General features: G+C 42.0%; 1 protein-coding gene across 1 annotated transcript in view; it reads left to right on the top strand.

Annotated features, from left to right (window-relative positions):
* map3k10 (mitogen-activated protein kinase kinase kinase 10) overlaps positions 1–24,931 on the top strand; it is a 38,100-nt gene extending 13,169 nt beyond the window's left edge. Inside the window, exons 2-11 of the mRNA XM_073484086.1 lie at positions 11,927–12,107; positions 12,236–12,384; positions 15,497–15,672; positions 16,712–16,958; positions 17,483–17,599; positions 17,693–17,831; positions 18,807–18,919; positions 19,001–19,293; positions 20,494–21,028; positions 23,011–24,931. Of these exons, the coding sequence (XP_073340187.1) occupies positions 11,927–12,107; positions 12,236–12,384; positions 15,497–15,672; positions 16,712–16,958; positions 17,483–17,599; positions 17,693–17,831; positions 18,807–18,919; positions 19,001–19,293; positions 20,494–21,028; positions 23,011–23,417 (2,357 nt within the window). The 3' untranslated portion in view covers positions 23,418–24,931. The remainder of the gene's footprint in view (positions 1–11,926; positions 12,108–12,235; positions 12,385–15,496; positions 15,673–16,711; positions 16,959–17,482; positions 17,600–17,692; positions 17,832–18,806; positions 18,920–19,000; positions 19,294–20,493; positions 21,029–23,010) is intronic.
* Positions 24,932–27,509: the final 2,578 nt, after the last annotated feature.

Raw genomic sequence — 27,509 nt, 5'->3', positions numbered from 1 at the left:
GACCTCATGTTGAGGAGTAAAGAAGCTACAAAATGTTTTAACAATAAATGCTGCAGGGATGACGTATTTTTGGAGGCTCCGCCTCGGTTCCTACAACAAAAAAGCCTGTGAGGTTTTTTTAGTTGGATTTTGGATTATTGCAGAAAAAAGCTACATGGCAGAGGTTATGATGCTTGGACGTTTTGTTCAGCAAGATAATCTTCACAGGTCAACACCACTTTAATGACTTTTGAAATATAAATGTAATCGGCAGAAGTAAAAACCTAGTGTTAGGCTGTAAATGAACTACATCGCAGTTGCATGACTTCAGTGTCCCCAACACTAAGCATATTACTACACTGCACTAAACACACTTTACCATAAATTGATCAATCTATGAGTTGTTAAGTTAGAGTGAAGACGGACCAGTGAGTCCTTCATAAATAAATCCACAGTCCAGCAGCATTACACAACTTAAACAAATCAAACTTAAACAAAATGTCTGCTAAAATTCTGGGAAACAGATTTCTGGGTTTTAGGACTCATTCCTGCATCGCTCGATTAAAATATGCAAGTCATATAACAACCGGTTAAAGCTGCTGTAAGCATTATTTTCTTACTAAAATCAAAAAACGACCGCAGCGCTTACTGCAACTTTGACTGTCATGTTTACTGTCAGTCGCTGTCGTTCAGGATAACCAGCAATGTGGAGCAGTTGTACGGGGCATTTTATTTTGACACGCAGTAAATGTAAATTCATATTAAATGAGCATATTTGCATAAAATCAACATTGTATACGCCTGTGTTTTATCCCAAATGACGCAGGATTTTATTACATAGTGTCAGAGTGACCAAAAAGAGTTGATGAAACAGATTTTAAGAGAGACTAAGAGAGATCGTTGTTCAAATATACATTAAGATTTTGTCACATTTTGGTCTTGAAGCATCCAAACACAAGCAAACAAACACATACTGTACTGCGGTGGATTATATACTTGCTGTGAATTTGCATAAGCAGACAAAGGGCTGGATCTTATAGCTTCAAGTGTTTAACTCGACTCAGGGTGAGGACACAGGCGAACAGTGGTGCAGTAAACGCCACAGGCAGTGCCTTTCCTCGTCATCGCCTCAGATTCACCTCAGCTCTTCAGTCAGATGGAGCGCCTGAGAAGGAACGGCACGAGAGGCCATCCAGAAATTAAAGTCAAGAAGACAAAGAAGTGAGACTAAACAATACGCTTGTGTTTCTCTTTTTCTTTACTTTAGCCATCACGGTCTCTTAAGTCAAGTTTCCTGTGGAATAATGCTCCTGAATATTAGCACAATATGACTTTGTGTGTCACGGGGGCAGAGGCGTGTATTTCAGTGCAAACACAGTCACACACTCACACTAACAGTGGCACCTCCTGGGCTGTTGTACAGTATGTTTGGTGGCTGTTGACTCGGCTGTTAGAGGGTCATTGTTGATGCCAGCAGCCTGGCACGGAGAGAGGGGCGCCAGGCCAATCAGAGAGGGCGCTGGGTCTCCCCTGAGCTGAACGTCCTTCACCCACTTTCATAGTGGAGTCAAGTAGAGGACACGCAAGTCAGACAGCAGACATGTTAGCATGCAGTTCATAGACCTGAGAGTCAATACTATGATGCAATGTTTTATTTAACGTTTATGTTCACTACTGGAGAGATTTGACTTGTACACGTGTTGTTTCATGGACAACCCACTGAGAGCTCAGGTCCATCTTTAACTCATGGATGATAAAGCAGCTCCAAGGAACGTTTTTAGTGTCGTACCACCAGACTACAGAGCAGCTTCCTCAGGCTGTGAGAGCCGTATCCCATCCGGCCCATTTACAGGTATTAAAAATAAATATAACAACGATAAAAGAAATAGCCAATCTTCGCTCTGATGGTTTCGTTGGCTTATGTAGGTCATAAAGAAGCATCAGTGTTAAATTGAGACTGATTCATAACTAGTTTAAAACTCCTTGTAGTACGTTGAAATGAATGAAAACGACAGCTAATTGACAATACTGCTCATTTTTATGATGTGTTATTGTTTTATCAGTTACACCTTGTGCAGTTTCATTTGTTCTGGGAATAACCATTTTTAAATTTTCAGTCCTTCACATTAAAACAAGTGAAAAACTTTGCATCAGATTAGATGACTCACCAGAAAGTGGTGGGATGTTTTACATCATCATGAATAACTTGTGCAGTCTCCTTTATCTGGAAATGTGAGGGGCTTACAGATCCAGTCTTAAGCCCCTTGAAGTTCTCACAGAGTCATCAGGGCTGGGCGATAATATCAAACATGTTGGATGATTGATGAACTAATGAGAGAGGCCTCCTGAAGCAGCTGATGGTGCTCTCAACCGACAGCAAACATTGTAGCCCTGGAAGCTAACGTAAGCTAGCATGCGAATGTTGCCAGGAACTCGCTGAAGAAAAGAAAACTCATTTCTCTCTACTCATCCAGACTCTTTTAATCTTCTGCTTTTGTTTTTTGTCACTGCAAGGCAGCAAGTTGTTGCATCACTCCAATCTCCATGTTGTTTACATCTGCTTCCCCATGACATCACATGAGAGGGACCATGTGTGAGCCCGGAGGGCTGAAGCCACGCCCCCTGCTGTTTCACACAGTGGTGTTTGTTGTTTATTAAAAATGTGTTACATTGAAAGTGTCGCGTGTCCAAATTGCACCAAATTTCACACTGCACATCCATGAAACGTTTTTGTTCTGCAATGTTGAAGAAACAAGCAACGCTTTTGTTAAAAATGTGACAAAAATCATCTCATGCTTCTATCGTTGTGGTGTTTTTATTGACAGGCTTTGTTGTGACACCTTCGTCAGAGCTTGCTCATCAGCGTCATGCTCTGATGAGTGCTTCGTGACAGTTTTGTCAATCTAGAATTAAAATTCACCAAAAGTGATTAAGACATGAGGAGATGAACTTCTTCTTTGGGGAAACACAACTGCAGGTCTTTTGTTGCAGTAGAGTAGATTTGCTTTTATAAGTTTGAGGTTGTTGCGCACAAAAGCAGCGTAGCTCTGTGCAATTGATCAACTTAAAGCACCAATAAAAGTTCAAATCAGTCATCCGTCAAGAAGCTCATACCTCTCTGTGAATTCCCACACTGTAAGTACCACATTTTTCCATACCACACACACACACACACACTCCAAGCAAAAAGAGCCGAGGGAAAGCCACCTCATTTAATACCTCAATCTCTTCTGAGAGAGAGGCTGCCCGGTCACACGAATCTGGCAGCTGCGTTTGTGTGGAGACAAAGTGAATGGCTGCGGGGTGAAACTGTGCCACAGCGCGGCTCAGGATTAGAGCCCCCGATGGCCTGTGGTGGTACAAGCGGAGCCAAGCCGGGGTATCAATGACATGGGAGCATAGTCACTACAACCTCCGTATCAAAGCAGGGGGGAAAGATTAGCTACACGTCTGTTCATCAGCGCTAAATTCTTTAAATGCAGCAGATGTGACTGGTTAAAACTTTTAGATAACACAACTGAATTGCTGTGATGGAGAAACAGCATCTTTAGAGGCATTTTCGAGCTGCTGGTGTGTCTGCGTTTGAATTTTTCTTATTGTATTTGAACTTGGGTTTTAAGTGATGGGGGAATTTGAAAGGTTTTTTTTTTTTCGTGTGTGTGTTTGTGTAGAGACGTTTTTAATGTCTTCCTTTGCTCGAAATCTCTTGAGAGACGAGATGTGTGAAAGCCGAAGGAAAATGGAGAGACCTATTGAGATACAAAGACATCTGGTATGTGCTGCCAGGAAAATGACAAAAGCTCTCCCTCCAGTCATCTCTTTCGCATCTTTTCATCCACTCATTATTGCCCTCTCTTTCTCTCTCGTAGTGCTTGTTCCTTTTCTCCCCCATCCCGCTCTCTGTTTCTTGCCTTTTCAGCTGCTTCTTCCCAATATTTCATTCTTCCTCTTTTGCCCTCATTTCTGCAGCTCTTCCTCTCCTCCCTCATGCCATTTTTTTTGTCCCTGTCTTGCCTCCTTCCTCCTCTCATCCTCTGTCGTCTCCCCTCCCCCATTCCTCATCTTCAAACCTCCACCCTGCGTCGCCTCCTCATCTTCTTACCCCCCCACCACCATCTCCCACATTATGTACACACAATCTACCTCTCTCAGTTACTCTGTTTTTTTGCTTTCCCTGCGTCTCTTCTTCCATGTCTTCTCCCCGGTGTGTTGTGATCGTCGCCAGGCTGGCGACAGCTGCAACAGCAGACAGTTGAGCTGTGGGCACCGACAGAGGGAGGGCGGGAGGGGAGTGGGGGGATGATGATGGGGGAAAGAGGGGATGCGAAGATGAAGAGACACTCATACATGGTAGGGTTGGAGGGGGGGTTACTTTTTTTGTTGACAAGGTTTTGATCTTTGCCGAGGCAGAAACAGAGACGTCGGGCCTGCGGGGCGGAGGACTGGCTGCTCAGCATCCCACGGGCCCGTATCTCATCTGTGTTGATGCTCCGTCGGCTCGCTGCCATGTCCCTCAAGTTGCTGTATTTGTGTCCCTGACACTGGGACCAGTACAGAGGTGCTGGTGTTGTGCCTAAACAACCAGCAGCTCCAGTATGCAGGAGGATGAGTGGGTGGAGGATGATGGTGTGAAGGTGTTGTGTGCAAGCTGGGGGAGTCAGAGTTAGAGGGAGGTATCAGAGACTCAGTTGGGCGTTTGTTGGAGCGTCGGAGCTGATTCGCTGACTTGGCGCCACGGCAACAGCTGTTCCACCCTGCAGGCTACACCTGTTTTCTGTGGGAGGAGGAGGAGGAGGAGGGTGAAACAGAGACTGATGAGGGAGAGGGAAGAAGAACGAGGTTAGAAAGAGAAGGAGAGAAATAGTCTTCAAATACTGAAGTTTTTTGTCTATTTTCTTGATGAATCGATGAGTTGTTTGGTCTCTAAAATGTCAGAAAATTGTGAAAACTTGTAAGATAGACGCTTTACTGTCATAGAGGAGAAAAGAAACCTGAAAATATTCACATTTAAGAAGCTGGAACCCAGAATTTTGTCCTTTTTTCTTCAAAAATCACTCAAAGCGATTAATTACCATGTTAACCATTTTAGTTTAGTGTGTTAGCATGCTGACATTTGCCAATTAGCACTAGACTCATAGTGAGGCTGACATTAGTTTTGCAGGTATTTGGTCATTGATGAAAATATATGACAAATTTAATTTTGACGGTTTGATGATGGTGCTCGAGGAAAGGTCATCATAGTCAGTAGGATTCATCCTCTGGGCACCATGATCGTCTGCAGAAACTTCTAATGACAGCTCATCAAATAGTTAATGAGATGTTTCAGTCATAAAGACGAGGTCGGGGTGGTGAAACAAGTGAACACAAGTAAGACTTCAGTGCCCCGCCTGAACTGATGCTATGCCTCACTGCTTGCTAAGTATTTTGTATGCATAGATGCTCTCATCCCAATAGAGAATCCACTCAATTTAAAGGGCCATTCCAGCTATTAAGTATTGAACATTCAGAAAGTTAACAGATTGTCAAAGAATCAGTGGAGTGCCCAAGCGAGAGGGATAAAAGAAAACAAATCATCCTCATAGGGGCATAAGCGTTTTCTTCCCCTTCGTTTCCCAGCGTCATAGTCTCGCTCTGTGACCTCTGCCCTTGTTACCATAACAACAAGTTAATGACACAGCACAATGAACTGATCCTCAGCCAAAATAACACAGAACAATATGAGTTAAACAGGTCCAGCTTTGTGTATCCTTCACTCTTTCTTTAGGCTGAACTGTTTACTGACATTAGTGAAACTCACAGAGGATTTATGATGCATTCACGAGGCACTCTTTAGATCTTTATTGCGTCTCCATCATGAGCTTCTGTGGCTTACATCTGATGTTAGGAAATGTAGATGAAGTGCAGAAATCAGGAATGAACTACACAGTACACAGGACCACCAGCTGGATCACCAAATAAAAGAAAACCAAGACAGTAAGTTAGAAAAGAAAACAGGGAAGGCCATTTTCACTACTTTATTCACAATGCTGACATAAAAGGACATAAACATTGTAAAGCTCAACCCTGAATACACATTTGTGGAGTGGTTGCATCATCAGACACTCCATATCTACGTTGTTGTGATTAGCTGCATAATATTCAGAGAAAATGAACGCAGCGTCAGCTCTGACCGGTTACACCACCTGCAGCGCCCTGATCAGCTGATCACACAGACCAAATCTCTCAGCTGACTGCTCGCATGTCCACGCCCCTAGCAGCTGATTAGTCACTTTCACATTGTTTATTTAAGGCGAGGCAGCACAGAGAGACAATAAAAAAGGTTGGCTAGTCGGTCAATGTTCAGGTGTAGTGTTTTATTCGTTAATAAAATGCTCCAAATAATTTTAAAAAAGTAACTAAATAAGTTCCTTGACATTACGATCCCCTGCATCATCCAGCTCAGCCTCAGGTTTTATTACTGTCATGTCATTCTAGTTGTGTAGTTAAGTATCTAATCTTTTATATTAAGTGCTGACTCAATGTTATTGTTGAAGCGGTTTATCTCCTGTCGACCTGCAGGGAGTTTCCAGATTAGAGCCGCCACATACCAAACATGTTGCTCTGCTTGCTAAAGGTGTTTTCGAGCTCTGCTGGAAGTGGCTCGGACATAAATACCTTCACTCAGAAGACCTTTGATTGCATTCCTCTGTGGTGAGATGTGCGAGTGGGCTAATGTGTCACCTGTGCTCACTGCACTGACTAACCAGTCTGCAGATCATTGGTGGGGTTAAAGCCTGGCTGGTTACTCCTCCGTCAGTGTTTGAACAGCCACATTTCTCAACACCCAGCTTGGGTCAGGGTCCACTGATGGAGGGAAGAATGGCAGCAGTTTAAAGGTTAAATCAACACTGAAGATAACTGCTGCTGTCTGTGGGCTCAACATTTGACTCTCTGGCCACACCCCGATCAGCAGGTGTTTTTGACAGATGATCAATAATACTTGGATGTAATAGTAGTGTCTGGATCGTGGCCAGAGCTGCAACATCCTATAAGGTTTCACACTGTGGGCCACAAACTGGTGCACACTCCTTAATGGGTTTAAAGAGTATTGATACATTTTTCACAAGGCATCACAGCTGACCAGGAGCCTTTTGTCTGTGTTATCTGGAGATCTTTGCTGAGTGGAACCGCTTTCAAGTCTTTGACATTGTTGTTTTTTAATTAGTATCATGACATTGCATTTTTCCGTGCGACCAGCAGCTCTACGGCTCGCTCTGTCAGTTGGCTGGGTCACAAAAATGTCCTCACTGTTTGACAGCCACAAACGGTTGACAACAAGCTTTCAGCAAAGAATTTGAGCTTGTTTTGTTGCTTTCGTTAGAGCCCTTGACTTTTTGCTACTCATTTGAAAAATATTTATTTGCACTCTAATGATGCGGCTACAGGGTTTGCACTATCTGTCAGTCCCCACAGGAAGATTTGTGACAAATTTTATGATCACCTGATGTTTGTTTGAGCCTCACCATGAGATCAACATGTCAATTTGTCCAATACTTTGGTTTATAGGGGCGGCTGTGGCTCAGCAGGTAGAGTGGTCGTCCACCAATTTGATTCCCAACCCCTGCAGACTACATATCGAAGTGTCCTTGGGGAAGCTACTGATCCCAGAGGCTCTTGGGATCAGTATCAGGGAGGCTGTGTGTGAGAGGGTGAATGCTAACCTTACCCAGTCTATTTACCATTAATGACCAGATACGGGGCTGTTTTTTGGGGCTTTTGTTTTCCATTTGTTTATTTTGCAGGGACAGAACAAGTTCATGAACGTCAGAATTCAAATGCACGAGGTGAACATGCCAGATTTAGCAAGAATGCTAATTTACATCCGTGGTCTCTGGGCAGGGAACAGAAACAACGTGTTTTATAAATAAATTTGACTCGACTTCAGGCCAAACAATCAAAAACAAACTTTTGACCTCCATCTTACTGCTTTAGTTTTCATTTCAATGAGCATTATCAGCCTCACGGAGCTGCTGGCATGACTGTCACTAATCAACCAATTTGTGGCTCTCTGTAGGTTCAAACATGACACGAGTCATTGATAAGATCATGTCTGTTTGATATCAGCTTTGCACAGAAAAGGTCTTATTAGAGGACGTTAGACGAAGTTGGTCATCTACGCTCAAACAGTGAGTCATTTCATCGTGGCATTAAAAAGCAGCGCAGCAGCATTTGCCACATTATTAACGATATAATATCAAACTGTGCTGCCTGTGATATTTCCCATGATGCACGTAGCTCTGGGAGACTTCGTAGTAAGCAGGGAGCAATTCTTCTTTCTTCTCATTCGTATGCTGTAGTCTATTTTCAGCTAACATTTCCAACAGCGCTGCCACTGCACTGTGTAAAAGCCACATTATCCTTGAGGACTTTTTTTTCCTTCTCCTCTGTGATAAAATGTGCTGTGATGGCTCCGACGGCCTCCCGGGTGTCATCTGTGTATCACTGCTCTTCAGGTTTTCTGTTCTGCCAGTCGAATACAAACATGTTGATCTTTGCGCTTGACGTATGTAGGAAATGTTGGCGGTATTAAAAAACCTGTGGCGGGATGAATGAACATGTGCAGGCGGTGTTAAGAAGCTGCACAGAGACGTTCTCGAAGGTGTGAAAGTACACGATGTTGGTATAATTACATGAGGGAGAGGAGAGAGAGGGAGCAGGTGGAAGTGCTGCTTCGCTCACACGTTCAGTTTCTTTGTTTCCTCCTCGCTCCGTCATCAGCCTCCAACCTACAGCCCTGTATGGATGTGCTCCGTATTTATACAAACCAGGAGAGGAGGGCAAACCCATCTAAGCATGCAAACGTCCTCTCGCTGTCCTGAGCTGGTGTCGACTCCATCTTTTTTTTTTTGTCAGAGACGCACAGAGAGAAGAGTTGACTCTGAGGAGACAGCTGTCACTCACAGAGACGACAGTGTCATAATAGAAAAGATTTCCTCACTTCAGTATTCACATTTTAAGATACTTTATACTTCTACTTGACTATATTTAAAGAAAAAATATATACTTTTTTTTTGCACTAAATGTATCTATGTATCTACAGCTGTTAGATACCGGTTGAATGGCAAGTAATACATTTAAATGCCAAAAATGCAATCAGATATATTTATATGGATGAAAATGTAAATAATCCCTGTCAAGTAAAAGTAAAAGTACAGATTTATCACGGTATTATCAGCGAACGCACTTCAAGTGTTGAAAGTACTAAATCTGCAGTAAAATGCCTCTGCAACTGATATATTACATATATATACATATATATGAGTATATATATATATATATATATATATATATATATATATATATGTAATATATCAGTTACATTACATCATGAGATTGTTAAAACTGATGCAGCAGTGTATAAGCAGCATTTTACTGGTGAAGTCGGAGCTAGTTTTACCTACTTTGCAGACATTTTGGGAGTTTAGTCCAGTGGTTCCCGACCAAAAGGTTCGTTCTGCTTCAAAGGGTCAAAAGATAAATTTGAGAGATCTTGAGATGATAGATGGGGTTTATAAGAGGAAAAATCAATCATCAATTTTCTATTTTTTGCTGTTATCTGTGTAATATTGAATATTTTTACCTCTGAATGCCTCAAACAAGTTTTTTAATGAAACCATCCAGGTGTTATGAGGGGAAATATCTCTCATAGACGTCTGCATGTTGATTGGTGCCCAGACTACACTCACAATACCATATGTTCAGTATGTAACTGCAGCTGTCATATAAAAGTATTGGAGTAAAAATGACGATACTTCCCACAGAAATGAGGTGGAAGTACAGAAGACAATAGAAACACTACAAGTACCTCAAAATGGCACAGAACTTGAGTAATTATACTCAGTTACTTTCCTTCATTCCTTGTTTATTTGACCAACTGTCCAAAGATATTCAGTGTACTAAGAAGAAAATCATCAGATCGTCACATCTGAGAAGCTTGAACCTGCAGCTGTGTGTCAGTTTTGCTTAATATATGACGTAAACAAGTATTTGACCTTTAGGATACTGCTGACAAACAACTAATTGATTAATTGAACGATGTCTCAGCCGTAATAAAACATAGTTAAACTTCCACCTCGACCAGCTCCAGTATTTAACACATAAATGCATCCGTAATAATATCCATTTGCATTACTTTACTTGTAATAGAGTATTTTTTACAGCAGGTAATTGCTACTTTGACTTAAGTAAACGATGTTAATACTTCTCTCTGACTATGTAAGTATCTGCAGACTGGCTGAGATCAATTCTTTATCACTGAAACTGGTCTCCTAGCGAGCTTGTGGACAGAGCAGAGCACAGAGAGGCACACCTTTATCACGTGAAACCATGTATGTGTGTGTGTGTGTGTAAACAAAGACGCCGCTGTGTGTGCGTAGCCTCTCTCCACCACCCTTTGCATACGCCTGTAGATAAGTGAGAGAGAGAGAAAGCAACCCCCACCTGCCTCCCGGTGCCTGTGAACTGTGTACACTCCAAATATTTCCATAGCCGACTCTCACACGGAAATGAAGGAGGAAGTCGTACAGAGACACACAGAGACAGAGCGATGAGGTTCAGCGCTGACATATAGAAGGATACTGTATGTTTTAAAATGACTGTCACTTTAAATGATGTACACACATCACGCTGCAGACTGCTGGACCAGAGGTGATGGTTAAAGGCTGAAACCTGAGTAGCAAGCAGGTCTGACCACACCTGTAATGTAAACATGACTGTGTTCCTGAACATGTACCTTTTACATTTTGTTTTCCAATACAGAATTTATTGGGCACAGTTTCATGTCTCGGTTTTCAGACCAAATCAAGCTGCTGCGTATAGAGAAATACAATTTTAAAAATGTATCAGTTGAAATAACTTAAATTTACTTAAAACAACAAGATTGTAAATTAAAATGTAGATGATTTGTCAGTCTATCCTATTCATTACATGTTTGTTTTTAACAATGTAATGATTGTTTCACATTAATAACAATAATAATTTTGAATCAAAATCAGGCCTATCTCAGGGACGGTGGATGTTAGGCCACCAAGATGTGACTAAATAGCAGCAGTGATATCGACGTGGGGCAATTACAGAAACGGGTTTGCTGACTTGGAATCATTTAGTTTCAGGAAGTTATGCGATGTAAAACACTTGACGTCTGAGAGGCAGGATTAAACATTCACCAAGGTGTCTGAATCATTTGGTCTAATGGGGACGTAAAGCTATTTTCCCTTGTTGATCTGCTGATTATTTGCTCTTTGTATTAAATATTTCACAAACACCAAGCTGAGGTCCTGAAGATGCCATACAGAACTAAGAAAACCAGCAGATATTCACATTTAAGCACTGGTGGAAAGTGACGTTTGACACAAGAACATTTACTCAAGTTCATTTTGAGATATTTGTACTTTTCTATTTATTTCCATTGTATTATTATTCTACTCCGCTGCATTTTACATTTTACAGCTGCAACATTTAAGTGATGAACACATTAATACATCTGAAATTATAATCCAGTGACATATTCTGAAATTGGCCACTCTGCATTATGAGTGTTTTGACTTTTGGCCTATATTTTGATGCACTTTTGTACTTTTACTTCAATAAGCTGTTTGAATGCAGGACAGAGTATTTCTACACTGTAGAGTTGAGTACTTCTCTGTACTTAAGACATTTAAACCAATGTTTTTTTTGTAGTTGATAGAAAGCAAACCTAATTTTTTTCCATCAATTTATCAATCAATGGACTAATGTTTCATTAATCTAACCGTGCGTTCTCTTCACAGTCATATGATTATTGATTTTACTGTAATAATTCATGATTCGTTGAGTTTTCTTCACTGTGTTTCTTTTTTTATTGTTTTTAACACAAACTGTTCTTTGTCTCTGTCCTCTTCCTTTATCATTCCTCCCTCCTCCTCCTCAGTCCTCATCCTGGAGCCGCCGGAGCGGGACGACTTGTGTGGGAAGATCCTGAAGATCACAGACTTCGGTCTGGCCCGGGAGTGGCACCAGACCACCAAGATGAGTGCAGCGGGGACCTACGCCTGGATGGCCCCGGAGGTCATCAAGCTCTCCCTCTTCTCCAAGAGCAGCGACGTGTGGAGGTACTACACCTGTCTTACTCCACCTGATTTATACAGAGACCAACACACATTTGTACTTACTGTACTGTTATTACGTGAAAACAAACACATTTTCCTCGTCTGTCCTCTCTCTGCATCTCTCGTCACAGTTTCGGCGTGTTACTGTGGGAGCTGCTGACCGGCGAGGTTCCTTATCGGGAGATAGACGCTCTGGCGGTGGCTTACGGTGTTGCAATGAACAAGCTAACACTCCCCATCCCCTCGACGTGCCCTGAACCCTTCGCTCAGCTGCTGGGAGGTAAGCAGGCAGTACTTCTGCTCTTGCGGAGAAAGTCAGAATAGAACAAAAGTCTCACAGTGAAAACAATCTTATGCATTCATGGTTGGCAAGTTTAGCTTTTCGTGTCCTTGTGCTTTCTCTTCTGGGACTCTTCTGTACATCAGTCATCAGATATGACCTTAAAACATGTCACTGATGATACAGAAACTCACTCTGAGAAAAAGGCCCTTTGGGTGTTCACATCCTCTGACTTTAAGATAACCTTACGCGAATTTTTGAGGTCACATTTGATGATTTTAATACGTTTTTGTCTTGCATCTGAGAGCTGAGATGGAGTTAAAATGGTTGAAGACTGTCTGAAAAATTTCATTAAGTTGCTTTTTATACATCCTCCTCGTACTCGCCTGAGCTCCCCTGGGCCCAATTTCTCCTTTTCACCTTGCAAATAATCCAGGCGGTGCTTTGTTAACGGTGGTGGAGTATTAACCGGCTCTTGTTTCACAGTTCAGGTCATCACTGTTTGAACACACACCTTCCTTATTTTCAAATTACCTTAATGTGCTCATCCCCAAGCTGCTTCCTTCATGGATGGGAAAACTGCAGGCCAGGTTTTACGTCTCGTAAAAAAACAGTTTGTTTCTCAAACTGTCAGCCAACTTCAGCCACCTCCTTCCACTTCCCTCCCACTCTGCTCCTAAAGCTCCTTTCCTCCTCACCCCCCCTCTCACTCCACTTCATCTTATCCTTGTTCATCCGTTAATCTCTCCTTTTTCATCCCTCGCTGCTCTCTACACTGTTTACTCCTGTCATCATCTCACTTTCATCTCCTCTCTCCTCCAACTTCATCCACACACTCTTTATGCTAATTTAGGTTACCTCATAAATAAATGCAACCTGAAGCAGCTCTCTGGTTGCTCTCAAATAACATTTTACTTTTCCTTTGTTTGATGCATTTCCTTGCATGTTTTCTAGTGTTGTAGAGACAATACTGATTAGTGTGGGGCTCAGCAAATTACTGTAGGTGTGCACCATGTTTCTGCAACACTGTCAGTCAGGGTTTGGCTCATGATGGCTGCCATATGCTGTCCCATCTTGCTGGCTAACACTTCTCATATTGCCATTTCTGCTGCCAGAGATGGAAAAATATATCCAGACCAAAAATTCATGGTTCAATCCTTTTTAAGTTATATGATAACTTGACTGTATAAGATCCTGTGGATACACTTTGACCTGTATTTTGAGGTCTATTCTACATGTATCTTATTGTCAAGAAATCACATTAAAAGACAAAGACTGAAATGATCCTTCTAATACATTTTGTCTGTGTAGTTAAAGCCTGACACAGCCCTCTCCTCTGTGTAATAAGGCTTTATTATTGTCAAAAAATGATTAAAAACACAACAAAGAGCCTCATTTTTCCTCTGAGTGACATGTTCCTTCATTACCATGAACACACACATACTGTAGTTTATTTTGAGTCAATCCCACATACAATGACTCGCTCAAACTCATTAGAGCACCATGTGTTTATTGATCCACCGATAAAGATAGTCCCCCAAAAAAGCAGCGTTAACTATTATTGACAAAAACTACAGTGCTCAGGTTGTTTAGGAAGATATACAGCCTTTTTTGTATATTAAAGACCTGTTTTTAAAGACTAATGCCTGCAGCTTTAAGTACTTACTAGAGCACCACATGTGTATTAATCCACCGCTAAAAATAGTCCTCCAAGAAAAATGTATTTATGCACAGCTATTAACTGCAGTGCCCAGATTTCTTAGGAAATTGTTGAGCATTTAAAAAAAATGTTTTTAGTGGGGACTAGTACGTTCACAGGGGAGGGAAATCAGACAGATGAACTTGAAGACTTTTATTTTTTTTTATGTATACAGTATATATATATGCTGTTTATATACTTTGACCTGTACATTGAAGTTTGGTGATGTTCCGTATTTTTCTTATTGTCAACAAATCCAATGACAAAACCACAACCATCCTACTAACACATTTCATCTGTGTAGTCAAAGCCTGATATATTTTTTTCCACTTGCGCCATAGAGCTTCATTATGGTCCAAAAACTATTTAAAAAACACAAAAGAGCCACATTGTCCCACTGAGTGACATGTTTCTTCGTTACCATGAACACACACACACACACACACACACACACACACACACACACACACACACACACACACACACACACACTGTAGTTTATTCTCCCACAAACACTGTCCGTTTGCTGTAAATATTCATTAGAGCGCCATTTGTGTATTAATCCACAGCTAAAAATAGTCCCTCACAAAATCACTTTTTACTCCTGTTTGAATAACATTTGCCGAAAACTACAGTGGCCATTTTATTTTTTTAGGAAATTATTCAGCATTTTTAAAAACAATGAAAATGTTTATTTGAGTTTTTAAAGATTTATGTTTTTAGTGAGTATTGGCAGACTTGATGATTTTGGCCTTTTTATTGGATTAAGTAACAATAAGAACAACATAGAAATCACCAGTTAGTCTGCAGTTTGTTAGAAACTACTGTAAAATGCCTTTTTTGTGTAAGCCAGTGTGAGTTATAAAATTAAGTGTTTAGTAATTGGGAACTGGCATGCATCATATTTATGGCAGAAGACTGCCGTATAAATCAAAACATAGCTATACATATGTCAGTTGTTTCAGAAAAAAATAGATTTCGTTGTTGCAGAGACACAAAAACATGTAAAATACAAACAGACAGGTGCATTGTGACAGTTCATGTATATACTTAACTTTTGTCATAGTTTGGAAACAAACAAACAAAAGTGAACTTTAATCCGTGAGCTGAAGTCCAAAAATCCAAAAGCTGGCAACAACAGGGATAAAAGGAGAATCCCAAAAAATATATAGAATAATAAAGACAAACCATAAAGCCACAGGGAACAAAATTCAGGAACACAGGGAACACAAGAGGGCCGGGGAACAGACACAGGAGACGCAGGATGAAAACAGATGAAAAAGGGCAGAAAAAAGACAAAGACAGAGAGTTAAAACTTCAAAATAAAACAGGAAATAACAAACCAAAAACTCAAAGTAAGTAATGTAATGTAATGTAATGACACTAACATCAGTGTGAACTCTTGTTCCTCAGAGTGCTGGAGCCCGAACCCCCACAGCAGACCCTCCTTCACCAGCATCCTGACACGACTGCAGGCCATCGAGCAGTCGGCCATGTTTCAGATGCCTCTGGAGTCCTTTCACTCCCTACAGGAGGACTGGAGGCTGGAGATCCAGCAGATGTTTGACGAGCTCAGAGCCAAAGAGAAGGTGAGAAATCGGAAAGATTGAGTTGGGTCGACTTAAACTAGTGACGCTTGATTTATACTATAATATACTTTAATGGATATAAAACACAACTGTATTCAAAGGTGAATGAATTATCTGAAACTGAAGTTTTACAGTAATGTAGGTTTTAACATGGTCTTATATTATATTATATTATAATATGTTATATTGTATTATATTATATTGTATTACATTATATTATATTATATTATATTATATTATATTATATTATATTATATTATATTATATTATATCATATTAGCCCATATATATTCATATATTTTGAGTATTTTTATTTGTGTTTAATTTGAGTTTTTTAGCTGAAAGTCAGAGTTCCCATTGGTGGTGGCAGATCTCTCACCGTTTCACTCTCTGTCTGTCTGTCTGTCTGAGGTGTTTCTTCAAGTTAGAATCACCTTAGCAACAAGCCTGTTGTCAGAAGAGGTGTTAGAGGAGGTGCTGCTACACTAATAACCTCTTCCTCTTCCTCTCCCTCTCTTCTTTCTTCCTCTTCGTCTTCTCCTCTCCTTTCCTTCTTCCTCTCATTACATCACCTTCTCAATCTCTCCTGTCCTCCCATCTTTTCCTCTTCCTATCCTCTTCCTCCTTCTTTCCTTTCCTCTCATCTCCTCTTCTTCCTCTCCTCTTCATTCTCTTTGCCTCATCTCATTTCCACTTTTCCTCCCTCATTCTCTTCCTCTCCTTTCCTTTCATCTCCTTAATCTCTCCTTTCCTTTCCTTTCCTCTCCTCCTCTCCCTCTTCCCGTAAACTTCTCTCCTCTTCCTTCTCTCCACTCCTTTCTTCTCCTTTTTTCCTCTCCATCCTCTTTCTATCCTCTCATCTCCTCTCTCTCCCCTGTCCACTCAATTTCATCATCATCCTCTTCCTCTCCTCTCCTCTTCCTCTTCTCATCCCCTCTTTTGTCCTCTCCTCTCCTCTCCTCTCCTCTCCTCTCCTCTCCTCTCCTCTCCTCTCCTCTCCTCTCCTCTCCTCTCCTCTCCTCTCCTCTCCTCTCTGCAGGAGCTGAGGTCCTGGGAGGAGGCCTTGGCCCGAGCAGCGGAGGAGCAGAGGGAGCAGGAGGAGCAGCTGAGGAGGCGGGAGCAGGAGCTGGCTGAGAGGGAGATCGACATCGTGGAGCGAGAGCTGAACATCATCATCCACCAGGTGTACCAGGAGAAACCGAGCGTGAAGAAGAGGAAGGGCCACTTCAAGAAGAGCCGACTGCTGAAGCTGGGCCGAGACAGCAACTGCATCAGTCTGCCCTCTGGTGGGTGAACGGAGGAACTGCAGGCCGAGTGTTTGTTTTAATCCGAGAAATCAGGTGCTCAAAACTGGCAGAGCTCCCAGTCTGATGCCATTTCCTGTTACAAGGTGTTTTTTTTCCTGAAATTTAGGACAAAGACTGCATGAAGTGCATCCACACCGGTACACTGCAAAGACATTGTAACTTATTTTAAAGAGAAGACGTACACACACTAGCTCCAGTGATTTCACCGTACGTGCCGACATTAGTTTTTAAAATACAGGAGGTTTTATGAATGAGGGTCGATGATATTCAGATTCTTTAGGTGTAAAGCTGTCCTGTACATAGCAGCTCAGCAAATGAGTTAGAAACAATATTGTCAGAAAAACAGGATGCAGTTGATGCTATTAAAGTGAAGTAAAGTGGCACCTATTGTACTGACGTTGATGGCTAGTATAAGTAAACCTGCTGATGTGGACTGCATGAGCTTGATTGAGTGGGTCTGAGAAAATGTAAAAAAAACCTTCCTTTCCTTCCTTCACCTGCAGGCTTTGAGCATAAGATCACAGTCCAGGCGTCCCCCAGTGTGGACAAGAGGAAGGGGAGCGAGAGCACCACCCCGCCCGCCAGCCCGGGGGTCATACCCCGACTGAGAGCCATCCGATGTGAGTGCAAATACTCACATCAGAAAGCACCCAGTGTGAGAGGAAGTGAATGTAAAGAGGGAATGTGACGTGGGTTTTCTTACTGCTCCTCAGTGACACCGAGCGACGGCAGTAAGACGTGGGGCCGCAGCGCCGTGTGTAAGAAGGAAGACCTGACGACCAGCAAGAAGAAAGGACGCACCTGGGGGCCGAGCTCCACCCACCAGAAGGAGCGGGTTGGCGGGGAGGACAAGTATGGTCACACAAACCAGTTTTGACTGTAAAATGTGATGCGTGATTGTGTGTGATTAAGTCAATCTTAATGTTGACTTAATGTTGTTTTTATTTTGTGAAAAGTTATCCCAGATAAACCGGCATGCACTGTGTAGATGCTTATAAGAGGCAGCTAAAACTCATTTTGCCTCTAAAATAGTGTAAAATGTGTTATTACTAATAAGTTATTCAATAGTCAGTGATTGTTAACAAACGTACCATTAATTTTCCATTAAAAAAACAATTCTAGTCGAGAAAAAGTGAAATATTTCCCACTGAATTGTTGTAGAGTCGAAGTAGAAAGTGGCGTGAAAAGAAAAGACTTAAGTAAAGTACAAGTACATCAAATTGGAAGAGTACTTGAGTAAATGTAATAAGTTACTTTCTAACTAATGAGGTTTGGACATGTTTAGAGAACACAAACACAAGAATAACAGACACTGAGAGGACAATTTAAAATACAAACTTGAAGTGTTTGAACAGTTTGAATTTGTATATTTAATTTGTGATTAGCTCATTTGTAGCATAACAGAAGAAACATAATGCAGAAAACCAGAAAACTCTGAGCGAATAGATTTTAATCAGTAAGTTCAAGAAGGCAGTGTTCTCTAGAAAGAAACACAATGTACCTGATGAAACAACACTGATAGAAATTGGATCACGAGGCTCATTTTTGTTAGATAACAAAGGCTAACAAACTTTCTCACAGGTCAGATGAAACAACCTTCTCTCATATTTTTCTGGACAGATTGTTGCTCAAAACACAGAGAAACAGAACCTCTCAATCAATATCTCATCACAGTGTGTTGACCTGCCAGGGGCAGGACAATCTCTCTGGAAATCTGGTGGAAAAAAGTCAATGTTGTGTTTGATGGCTGCCCATGTATGACATGAAGCTTTCTGTCTGAACACAATATTGTTGCACTGCCGTTGATATCATTTTGTCTGTTTGCAGACTGAAGTCGCTGGGTGAGGGATGCAAAGTTTGGTCGTCCAGTGCACCAAATCTGGGCAAGTCCCCCAAACATGCCCCCATGACCGCTGGCTTCTCCAGCCTTAATGAAATGGGTGAGTCTTTTTTAAATTCAAAGCTTGTAGTGACAAGAATCAACCTCTTTTTAACCCTTTTCATTTGATGTTTTCAAACAGAGGAGTGCTGTGAGTTTGAGGAGTCGCCCGGGTCCCTGCAGCCCTCAGAGACCAGCAGTAACGGGGCTGTGGAGGACTCGGGGTCCCTGTGGGGCAGCCTGGGGCCCAACACGGTGTCGACTATTAGTAGCTCCTGTCAGGGGCACGGAGGCCTGGGGTCGGCTGCGAGCTACCAGGACTCACACCGTCGCTGCAGCCAGAGAAAGAAGAGCGACATGCTGCTGCTGGGTTGTGCCTCTCTGCTCGCGTCTGTCGCCCTCGGACAAGACCTGCTACAGCTGGGAAAACTACAGGTGAGAAAACAGAAGGTGACACGACACAGGGTATCTTTCAGGAACATTCCAGTGTTTTCAACATCAGTCTTCGGTGGAAATTGCACAATAAACAGATCAATAAATAACCTTGTTTCCCACAGGTTGAGGATTTAAATGTGGTGGTAATGGCAGGTTGCGCGGTGATGTCGCGATAACAGCATTAAAAAAAATTATTGCAATCAAGCGCATCTGTAGGTATCTGGTGCAAAAGGTATGTCAGTGGTAAATGGTGTGAAATCAGTGGAAGGTTAAATAGATGTATATGTCAGATTGAAGTTTATTTGAAAAGCTTGAGGAGGCTGCTGGATATACATCGTCTAATAATAATAATATATATGGAGCACATAAAACAACCCGCTAGTTTATCACCAGACATAAACAAACCAAACTTTTATTACCAAACATAATATCACTGACATCCAAGTTTCAAAATCAGTCTCTGTAGCAGATATTTCAGGTTTTATACTGAACGCTGCAGGATTTTAATTTTCCCTCTGGTTCTGACCTTGTCTAACTGTGAGCGGTCATTATTTACACTCCCCTCTCAGTTATTGCTCGATCTCTCCGGTATGTGAGGTTTTATTGTTTTTAATTTGTTTTCATTGGGTCTTTTTATTTTACAAGCCTTGTGTGCAGATAAAATATCCCTCACAGGATGATAAAGCTTTAAATTGTGGTACTATAGATTCATTCATGCTTTCCTTATCCCCTTCTCTCCCTGGTTAAACAAACAATACAGTAGATATTTATTTCCCACACAAAGCCCTCGTCGCCTTGTTATCACACCGTGAAGGTACAGAAACAGTGATGTGACTCAAATCGCCTGCGCAATCTCCAGATCTCAGACTAACAGATCACCTTTGAGATGAGATGAAACAGGATGAACGAGCTGCCAGATTATCAGCAGGAAGCGTGTGATGCTGCCGAGTCAGCACGGACCGAGGTCTGCATGGACGGCTTCCAGCACCTTGTTGATTCTGTGTCAGGAGGATTTATGTCTGCGAAGTAGATACAGAGAGACGATCAATGAAATGATTTGGGTGTAATCTTTTGCTTTAATAGGACAAGGAAGTTATTATCAAAGAAATAAAGTAACATATTTGTAAAAGAAGCACGACACAGCACTCCTCTAATGTGTTTCTGCTACAGCTCATTAATGCGACCTGATGTGGTTCTCAGGTGCTGCAGGATGAGCAGGACCTCAGAGAGGAGCAGCGTAAGAAGAAGGAGGGTCTCTTCCAGCGGACGGGACGTTTCCGTCGCAGCACCTCTCCGCCCAGCCGAAACCTCTCCCTCTCCCTCTCCAGACATCACGACTCAGCGCTCCCCTGCATGGACCCGTCTCCCTCCGTCACTCTCCTCTCTTTGTCCTCTCTGTCTGACTGCAACTCCACCAAGTCCCTGCTTCCCTCCGACCCCGAAGAGTTCCCCCTGACACCGATGACGGGGATCAAAACACCGGCGGCGACACCGGCTCCGGCCCTCAACCCGCTGTTGGACCTGCGGGCAGAGAGCTTCAAGAAGGAGCCCAACCAGTCGCTCACGCCCACCCACGTGTCTGCAACCATGGCCATGAACAGAGGACACAGACGGACCCCGTCAGACGGGGCGATACGACCCCGAGCTCATACTCTGGGACACCACAGGACGCCGTCAGATGGGAGCATGCCCATGCCTCCTCCACCCGGAGCACCACACAGGACTTCTAACAAAGGTAAACATGGATTTTACAATGTTAAAGGAACATATGATTGATTGTTGCCAGTTTACTAAAAAGAGTAAAAGTCTGCAGCTGAGATAACTTCAGTGAACACAAGCGTCTGAACGAAGACAGTTCATCCAATATTTATTGAGATATTTCACTCTGTTTATGTTTTATGTAGCCCTCAGCCAACAAGTCTCTTTATCTCCTTCACAGGAGCGAGTAAGACAAAATGGAAGTGTTGAATAGTTAATATTAAGCATGGAAACAAACAAATGTCTCTGTAGAGAAATCACCATAAAGTATAAGAAAGTAAAGCCTTGCCAGTGTGAAGCAATGACACTTTTGGAGCATTCAAGGCTATCCTAGACTGTAATGACACAGTCCTTTTTGGTTTGAACCATTTGTGGCAACAATAACACTTATTGTAGTTAGTCTGCCCCTCACAAATTCTCCACCAGGGCCTGAAATAGACTTGAATGAACATTAACTGACTGAAAGAAAACATGCCAATATGAGGTTTGACTGTCTTGTTTCTTATCTTATTACAGAGTAAATGAACCAAATGTTTATAGAGACCTCCTGCTCTTAGAGAGAAGTCATAGAGATATAAGAGTGGATAATGTACACGTAAAACAACTTCCTGCCTGAACTTATGGCGTTATGAACAGTTGGTTGTCTAACACATAGGTCTGTCAAGACAACTGCCACGTTGTCCCAGAAACAATGGCGATAAACAATATTATTGTCATTTTAGACCATTTAATGCCACTCATGTAATGATGATATAATAGCATAAATAATGCAAGTGCAACCTTTTAAAGAGCAATGAAGTTTTAATTCTTAATTTTGAAACAAATATTAAAATATGCTAAATAAATTAAACGTAAATAAAATTAAACCAAAACAAAAAGTAAAATGTGAAAACACGCTTACGTTATTCTGGCATCATGTCGGCTAAAATGCTGGTGACATTGTTATGTAAACAAACACACATTGAAGCTAACGGGCAATATAATGTCAGCAAAAATGATCAAGGTCATGTTGAGATTAAAGAGATTGAGATTAAAATCTCTTTTACAAGTGAGACCTCGCCAAGTCAAAATATCAGCATCAAGGACACCACAAGACAACATCAAATCAAATCAAATCACAATAGCAGCAATAATATATAAACAATATAAACAATATTAAAATGTATTTCATAGTTTAGCCACTTCCATTATTCTGATTTAAATTAATTTAAAGATACAAGAGTATCAAGTTTGAGGGAACTTTAAACTGAAGCCATTTGTGTAACTTGCAAAACTTCTGTTTTAAATCAGTAGGAAATATGCCAAGGATAATCTAGTAGATTAAGATTTACCAGGGTTGCAGCCTACACATGCAAAACACTGATATATCCTGTGAGGCTTCACTATCTGATGTAGAGCTGCAGCTGATGATTAGTCTTTTCATCAATTAGTCTGCAGATTATTTTCTCCAACAATTGATCTTTCTCTAAAATGTCAGAATATAGTGCAAAATTCCCCAAATGACATGTTATTTTTAAACATTGGCCCCGTGTTTACATTTGTTGTGTGTAAATGACTAATAGGTACAAAACGTTTTAGAGCTGTTCAGTAGATTGCATCAGTCAGCAGCGAAAGGCTGCAACGTAATCGTAAAAAGTTAAAGCACGTCCACTAAAAGTGCTGACAGGCTGAGATTGTATCTGAAAACATTATGGAAAGATCTCTGCAGAGACAGACTTAAAATCTCTTTTTTTAACCAGTAACAGCTGCTATCACTCTCACCAAATCCACCAGACTCCATTTACAAAAACAGTAATCTTGCAGTTATTGAATATGGGCCTATGTTTGTCAGCAAAACTTTATGTGTGTGTCCTAAAGTCCAAAAAATAAAACAAACATACAAACAAAATAAGTAAAGTAGAAATAATATAAAATAGGATTGAAATGAAACATATTTTTTTGCATTCCTTTTCTCTTCAGGTACACCGGACACCCTGGACATCCCCCGTCTCCCCGACCCCTCCATCCTCTTCCCGGTCCCTCATCGGCGTAAAGCCCCCGCTCCACCGATCCCTGACCCGGATCATCTCCGCCTCATCAGCCCACTGGAGAGACCCAAGACGCTGGAGTTCGCCCCCCGGCCTCGGCCCACCCCGGCCAAGATGAGAGCCGACCCATGGAAGCTGGGCTCTCTCTCCCGGACCCTCAGCTCGTCGCCGGGAAGCAGCTGCGACAGCCCGCTCGGTTCGGGCGACAGCAGCGCCAGCGCCAACACCACGCGGCCCAACCTGATGGACATGGACGTGGAGGGGCAGAGTCAGGACCAAACTGTCCCTCTGTGTGGAAAGAGGCAGCCTGCCGCTCTGTGTGGACAACAATACTTGTAACACTACTGCTTCTTTTTGCATTCAGACTTGTTCCAGGACATTGGGCTGAATAATGAGCCGAGCAAAGTGCACTCACTGAAAGTTTGCAAAAACGTCTCGTAGTGTTTTAGGCACTTACTGGAAGCCATTCCTCCCATGTGTCCTTTTAGTGTCCTAATAAGGTGTGAAACCCTTACAGCAAGCCTCTCTAACCTGCACGACACTGAGGGTCCTAGAGGCCTTTTAAAAGCCTTGTAGTGTGCTCACCCACCCACCTTACCCGACACTTCTCTCCCCCCTTTGGAAGCCATTTTGACCTGCTTTCCTTCGAGACCTTCAAAAGCCATTCTAGTACTTTAAAAAGCCACTTTTTGACTCTGCTAACTGTTCATTTTCGACCCACCTGCCTGTGCTTTAACCTGTCTGTGTTTCTGCTTGCATCTCTCGCTCCAAAGAAAAAAAAACATTCATTCACATTTCACCTAAACGTTCATCACTTCCGGAGAGGAGCTGGACCGTTTAAAATTCTTACTAGAGAGTGTCTTTGTTCTTATTTTGCACGCCACGAACATCTCCCATAACCCCTCCTTCGTCATCTCTCTGCACGGGGGTCATCGTCACCTCTTCCCTCCAAGACTGAGACAGGAAGAAGCCTTTTTCTCACTGCACTAGTGGACAAAGAAACAGAGTTTATTTTCTCAGTGCATCCCCACCGCAACCTGTTAGCAAAAACCTTTTTTCTATTTCGGTTTGGCAGACCGGGTGTGTTTCTCTTTGTGTGAATGTGTATATATTACTGTACATGTGTGGAAGAACAAAATGTTTGTTTTCGCGTGCTGGTGCTTTTTCAGTGCATGTTACTTTACGTGTGAATGGTTCGCTCTGTGCAGCACTTCTTCAAAAATGAGACCACTGGTTGCTCATCTGTTCGTCTTCTACACGCTTTACATTCTTCACTAGCGCTCAGTAGCACTCTGGATCCCGTTCATGCCGCTCAAAACGGACACAAAAGGAGGAAACGCAGTTCGGAGGCCTCAGATTCTCCTCTTGACTCGTTGTGCGACTAGTCGGTCTCTCTGTGAACTCACGGCTGACGAATCAACTTTTATCTGTGGAGTCGTTTTCTCACCTCTTGGCTGCAGGTGGTATTTACTTGACAGTGCAAAAATTCTCTAAGTGAGTGTGTGTGAGTGTGAATATGCGTGTGTGTGTGTTATTATTTGTATGGGATGAAGACAATCCCGTCGGTAGAAGAGTGAGCCCAAACTCATTCTCCTCGTGTGGTTTAAGAACACTGAGTATTTATTATTAAATTTATTGTTATTATCGGAAAGGATTAATTATTATTATTATTACGATGCTCTTCCTGGGATATCTGTATATATTTGTTAATATAACAGGAAAAAAAACGAGGAAACTGCTTACTGAAACGTCCATGTTGTCTCCAGTCTCAACCTGTGACATTTCTGGGTTCAGTGAGGAAAACGTGTGAAATGTGATGAATGAGAGACAAATAAAAAAAACAAAGAAAGATGTTTCGGTGTCAGTGATACGTCTATAACCATCCATCACATCCATGAGGTAATCACATGGAGCCTCATCAGATTAGATACTAACTGAGCAGTGATGGAGGAAGTACTCACATCCTTTACTGAAGTAAAAGTGCTAATACAGGAATATAAAGTAGAAGTCCTGCATTAAAAACCTTCCAAAGCATTATCAACAAAATATACTGAAAGTATAAAAGGTAAAATGTCCCCTTGTGTATTGAATACATGGCAACAGATTAAAAGATACGGCTGCGAGAGGAAAGAAGAAAAACTAAGTTACTTCTGTCAATTTCCTTTTTTACTTTTCACTCATGTTTAATGACATTTTTTTCTTTGAGCCTTTTATCATTCATTTAAAACAAATTAAGTAGTTTAAAGGTGAAACTGATCTCTGCAAACAAACCATAGACATCCTGAATGCTTGATTGAAAGAAATGTTGAGCCAAAACAATTGGAAACAACTTTAACAGTTTGTTGGATTTCATGAGCTTCCTGAATGTTTTTTTAAGCCTCTGCGTCAGCGACAGCCCTGGTTGGAGGCTTTATGTTTTTGGCTTGTCTGTCCTGTTCTTGTGAACCTGATATTTCAGGATTATGTGGCAGGAATGTCTTCAAATGAAGAAAAAACGGGCAGCTTTAGCAGCTCACCTGCTAGAGCGTACGCCCCATGTACAAGAGGCTGAGTCCTAAGCCGTCCTAACCTGTGGCTCTCTGCTGTACGCCGTCGCTTTTGCCCTCTTCCCTGTTACAATCTTGAGCTGTCATTCAAAAAAAAGCAACAAATAATCAAATCAAGCACAAACAATAACTTGGACTCAAAGTTGAACTGATTAGATGTTGGTGGTATAGATGTCAACTAGGAGGAAGTAATGAAGGGGTGATATTATTCCTTATATCGAGTATACTGAGTGGTAGTTTAATCTCCCACTTGAGTAAAAGCACAATATTTCCCTCTGAAATATTGTGGAGTCGAGCTATAAAGTAGCACAAAATGAGAATACTAAAGTAAAGACAAATACCTCAGTACATGTACTCTGATGGTTGTCGTGTTGCTGTTATTTCACCAGCAGACAAAGGCGACTGCAGTAACGCAGGAAATCCTCGAGGTGTCACCACGGTGGCCTATGATGTCATATCATTTCCCAGTCTGCTGTTTTTCTCCATGTAATGAATTCCTGTAGCCGCTCTCTGACTCTGCAGTTGCCACAAAAGGCAGATGAAGGTGCCGTCACGCATTTAACGCAGCTAGCGAAGGTTTTGGGATCAAATTTCAGACGCTAGAGTTCAGAGAAATCTTCTAAAGCGCCAAACCAAATGTGATATTTCACTCTGACATGACGGCCTTTCAGTGTAAAGATGAATGCACATGCAGTGTATACAGATGACAAACACACACACACACATGCTCACACACTGTTGTGTCTGTCAGCCTGACCGCCAATCAAACACCCTTACAGACGCCAGCCAGTTACCTAGCAACCCTGCTTCACTTCCATGGTGATGCTATTAAAAGCACCAACAAAGAAAAAGAGGGGGAAAAAGGGATGAAAATGAAGTGAGAGGGAGAAAGAGTGAGAGAGGGAGGTGTTAAAGAGCCGGCAGAGCGACAGGCTGAGCGTCGGCTGGCTGGTTCACAGCTCACACGCACACACGCACACACACACACAAACACAGTGTTTTGTCTGGTAGGAAGACAGTGTGTCCCCGTCTTCTTCTTTTTGTCCTCAACAGCAACAGAAAATCTCTCACATCTTCTCCGACTTTCCCTTCATGGTTTCCTCGACAGGTTTTCCTGCCATCTATCACTCCATCCTCTCCTCTTTCCTTCGCTTCAGCGAGAAATCATGATGTCATATTTCGATCATGGGGAGATTCAGCTGGTGATGATATGTAATGTTCAGGGAGGATGAGGAGGGATGAAAGAGGAGAGGTGGACAAAGAAGGAGAGACTCAAACATTGTGTGTGTGTTTTGTGTTCAGTTTTGAAGTGAACAGCTAACCAGATTGCCTGCCAGTTGGTGAGCTCTCAGTTCTGCACAAGGACTCTCTTTGTCTTAAGCTAAATCTTTGTCGGATCATTTAACCATGAAGGAAGCTTTTTTCTTAAAGGATCTGTGGGAAGTATTTTTAAAGGATAGAATAACTTGAGTCCCGTTGGAGAAAATGGTGACAGATGTTGAATTATAAATGTGCAGAAGTGATTTTTTTGAATGCAGTTATGATCAACCAGATCCCAGAAGAAACCAGTTAGAAACTCTGGGAGAAAGTCAGATTTTTGAGGAGGAATTCATTCAGTTTTTGGAGTCAAACTCAGTTAAGTCATCACAGATAGTTCAACTTAAACTGGCGTTATAGATTTTAAAGATGTGAGTGTTTACTAGGTGAGAAAGTGCTGGATGTCTGGATATCTCAGCCTCTGCTGCTTCGATTTTGACCATTTAATGTTTGCGACAGCTGCAGACTGAGCTTTATCGTTGTTTGTCCTCTCTGTATTCTCTTTTGTTCCAGGAAGTCAGCAGGTGGAGCTGAGAACATGTCACCTGAGTATACTGGGCTCAGGTGT

The sequence above is a fragment of the Pagrus major genome, chromosome 2 (assembly GCF_040436345.1).
Source record: "Pagrus major chromosome 2, Pma_NU_1.0".
NCBI lineage: Eukaryota > Metazoa > Chordata > Actinopteri > Spariformes > Sparidae > Pagrus > Pagrus major.
The sequence above is the reverse complement of the archived record's forward strand: the minus strand, read 5'-3'. Positions and strand labels throughout refer to the sequence as shown.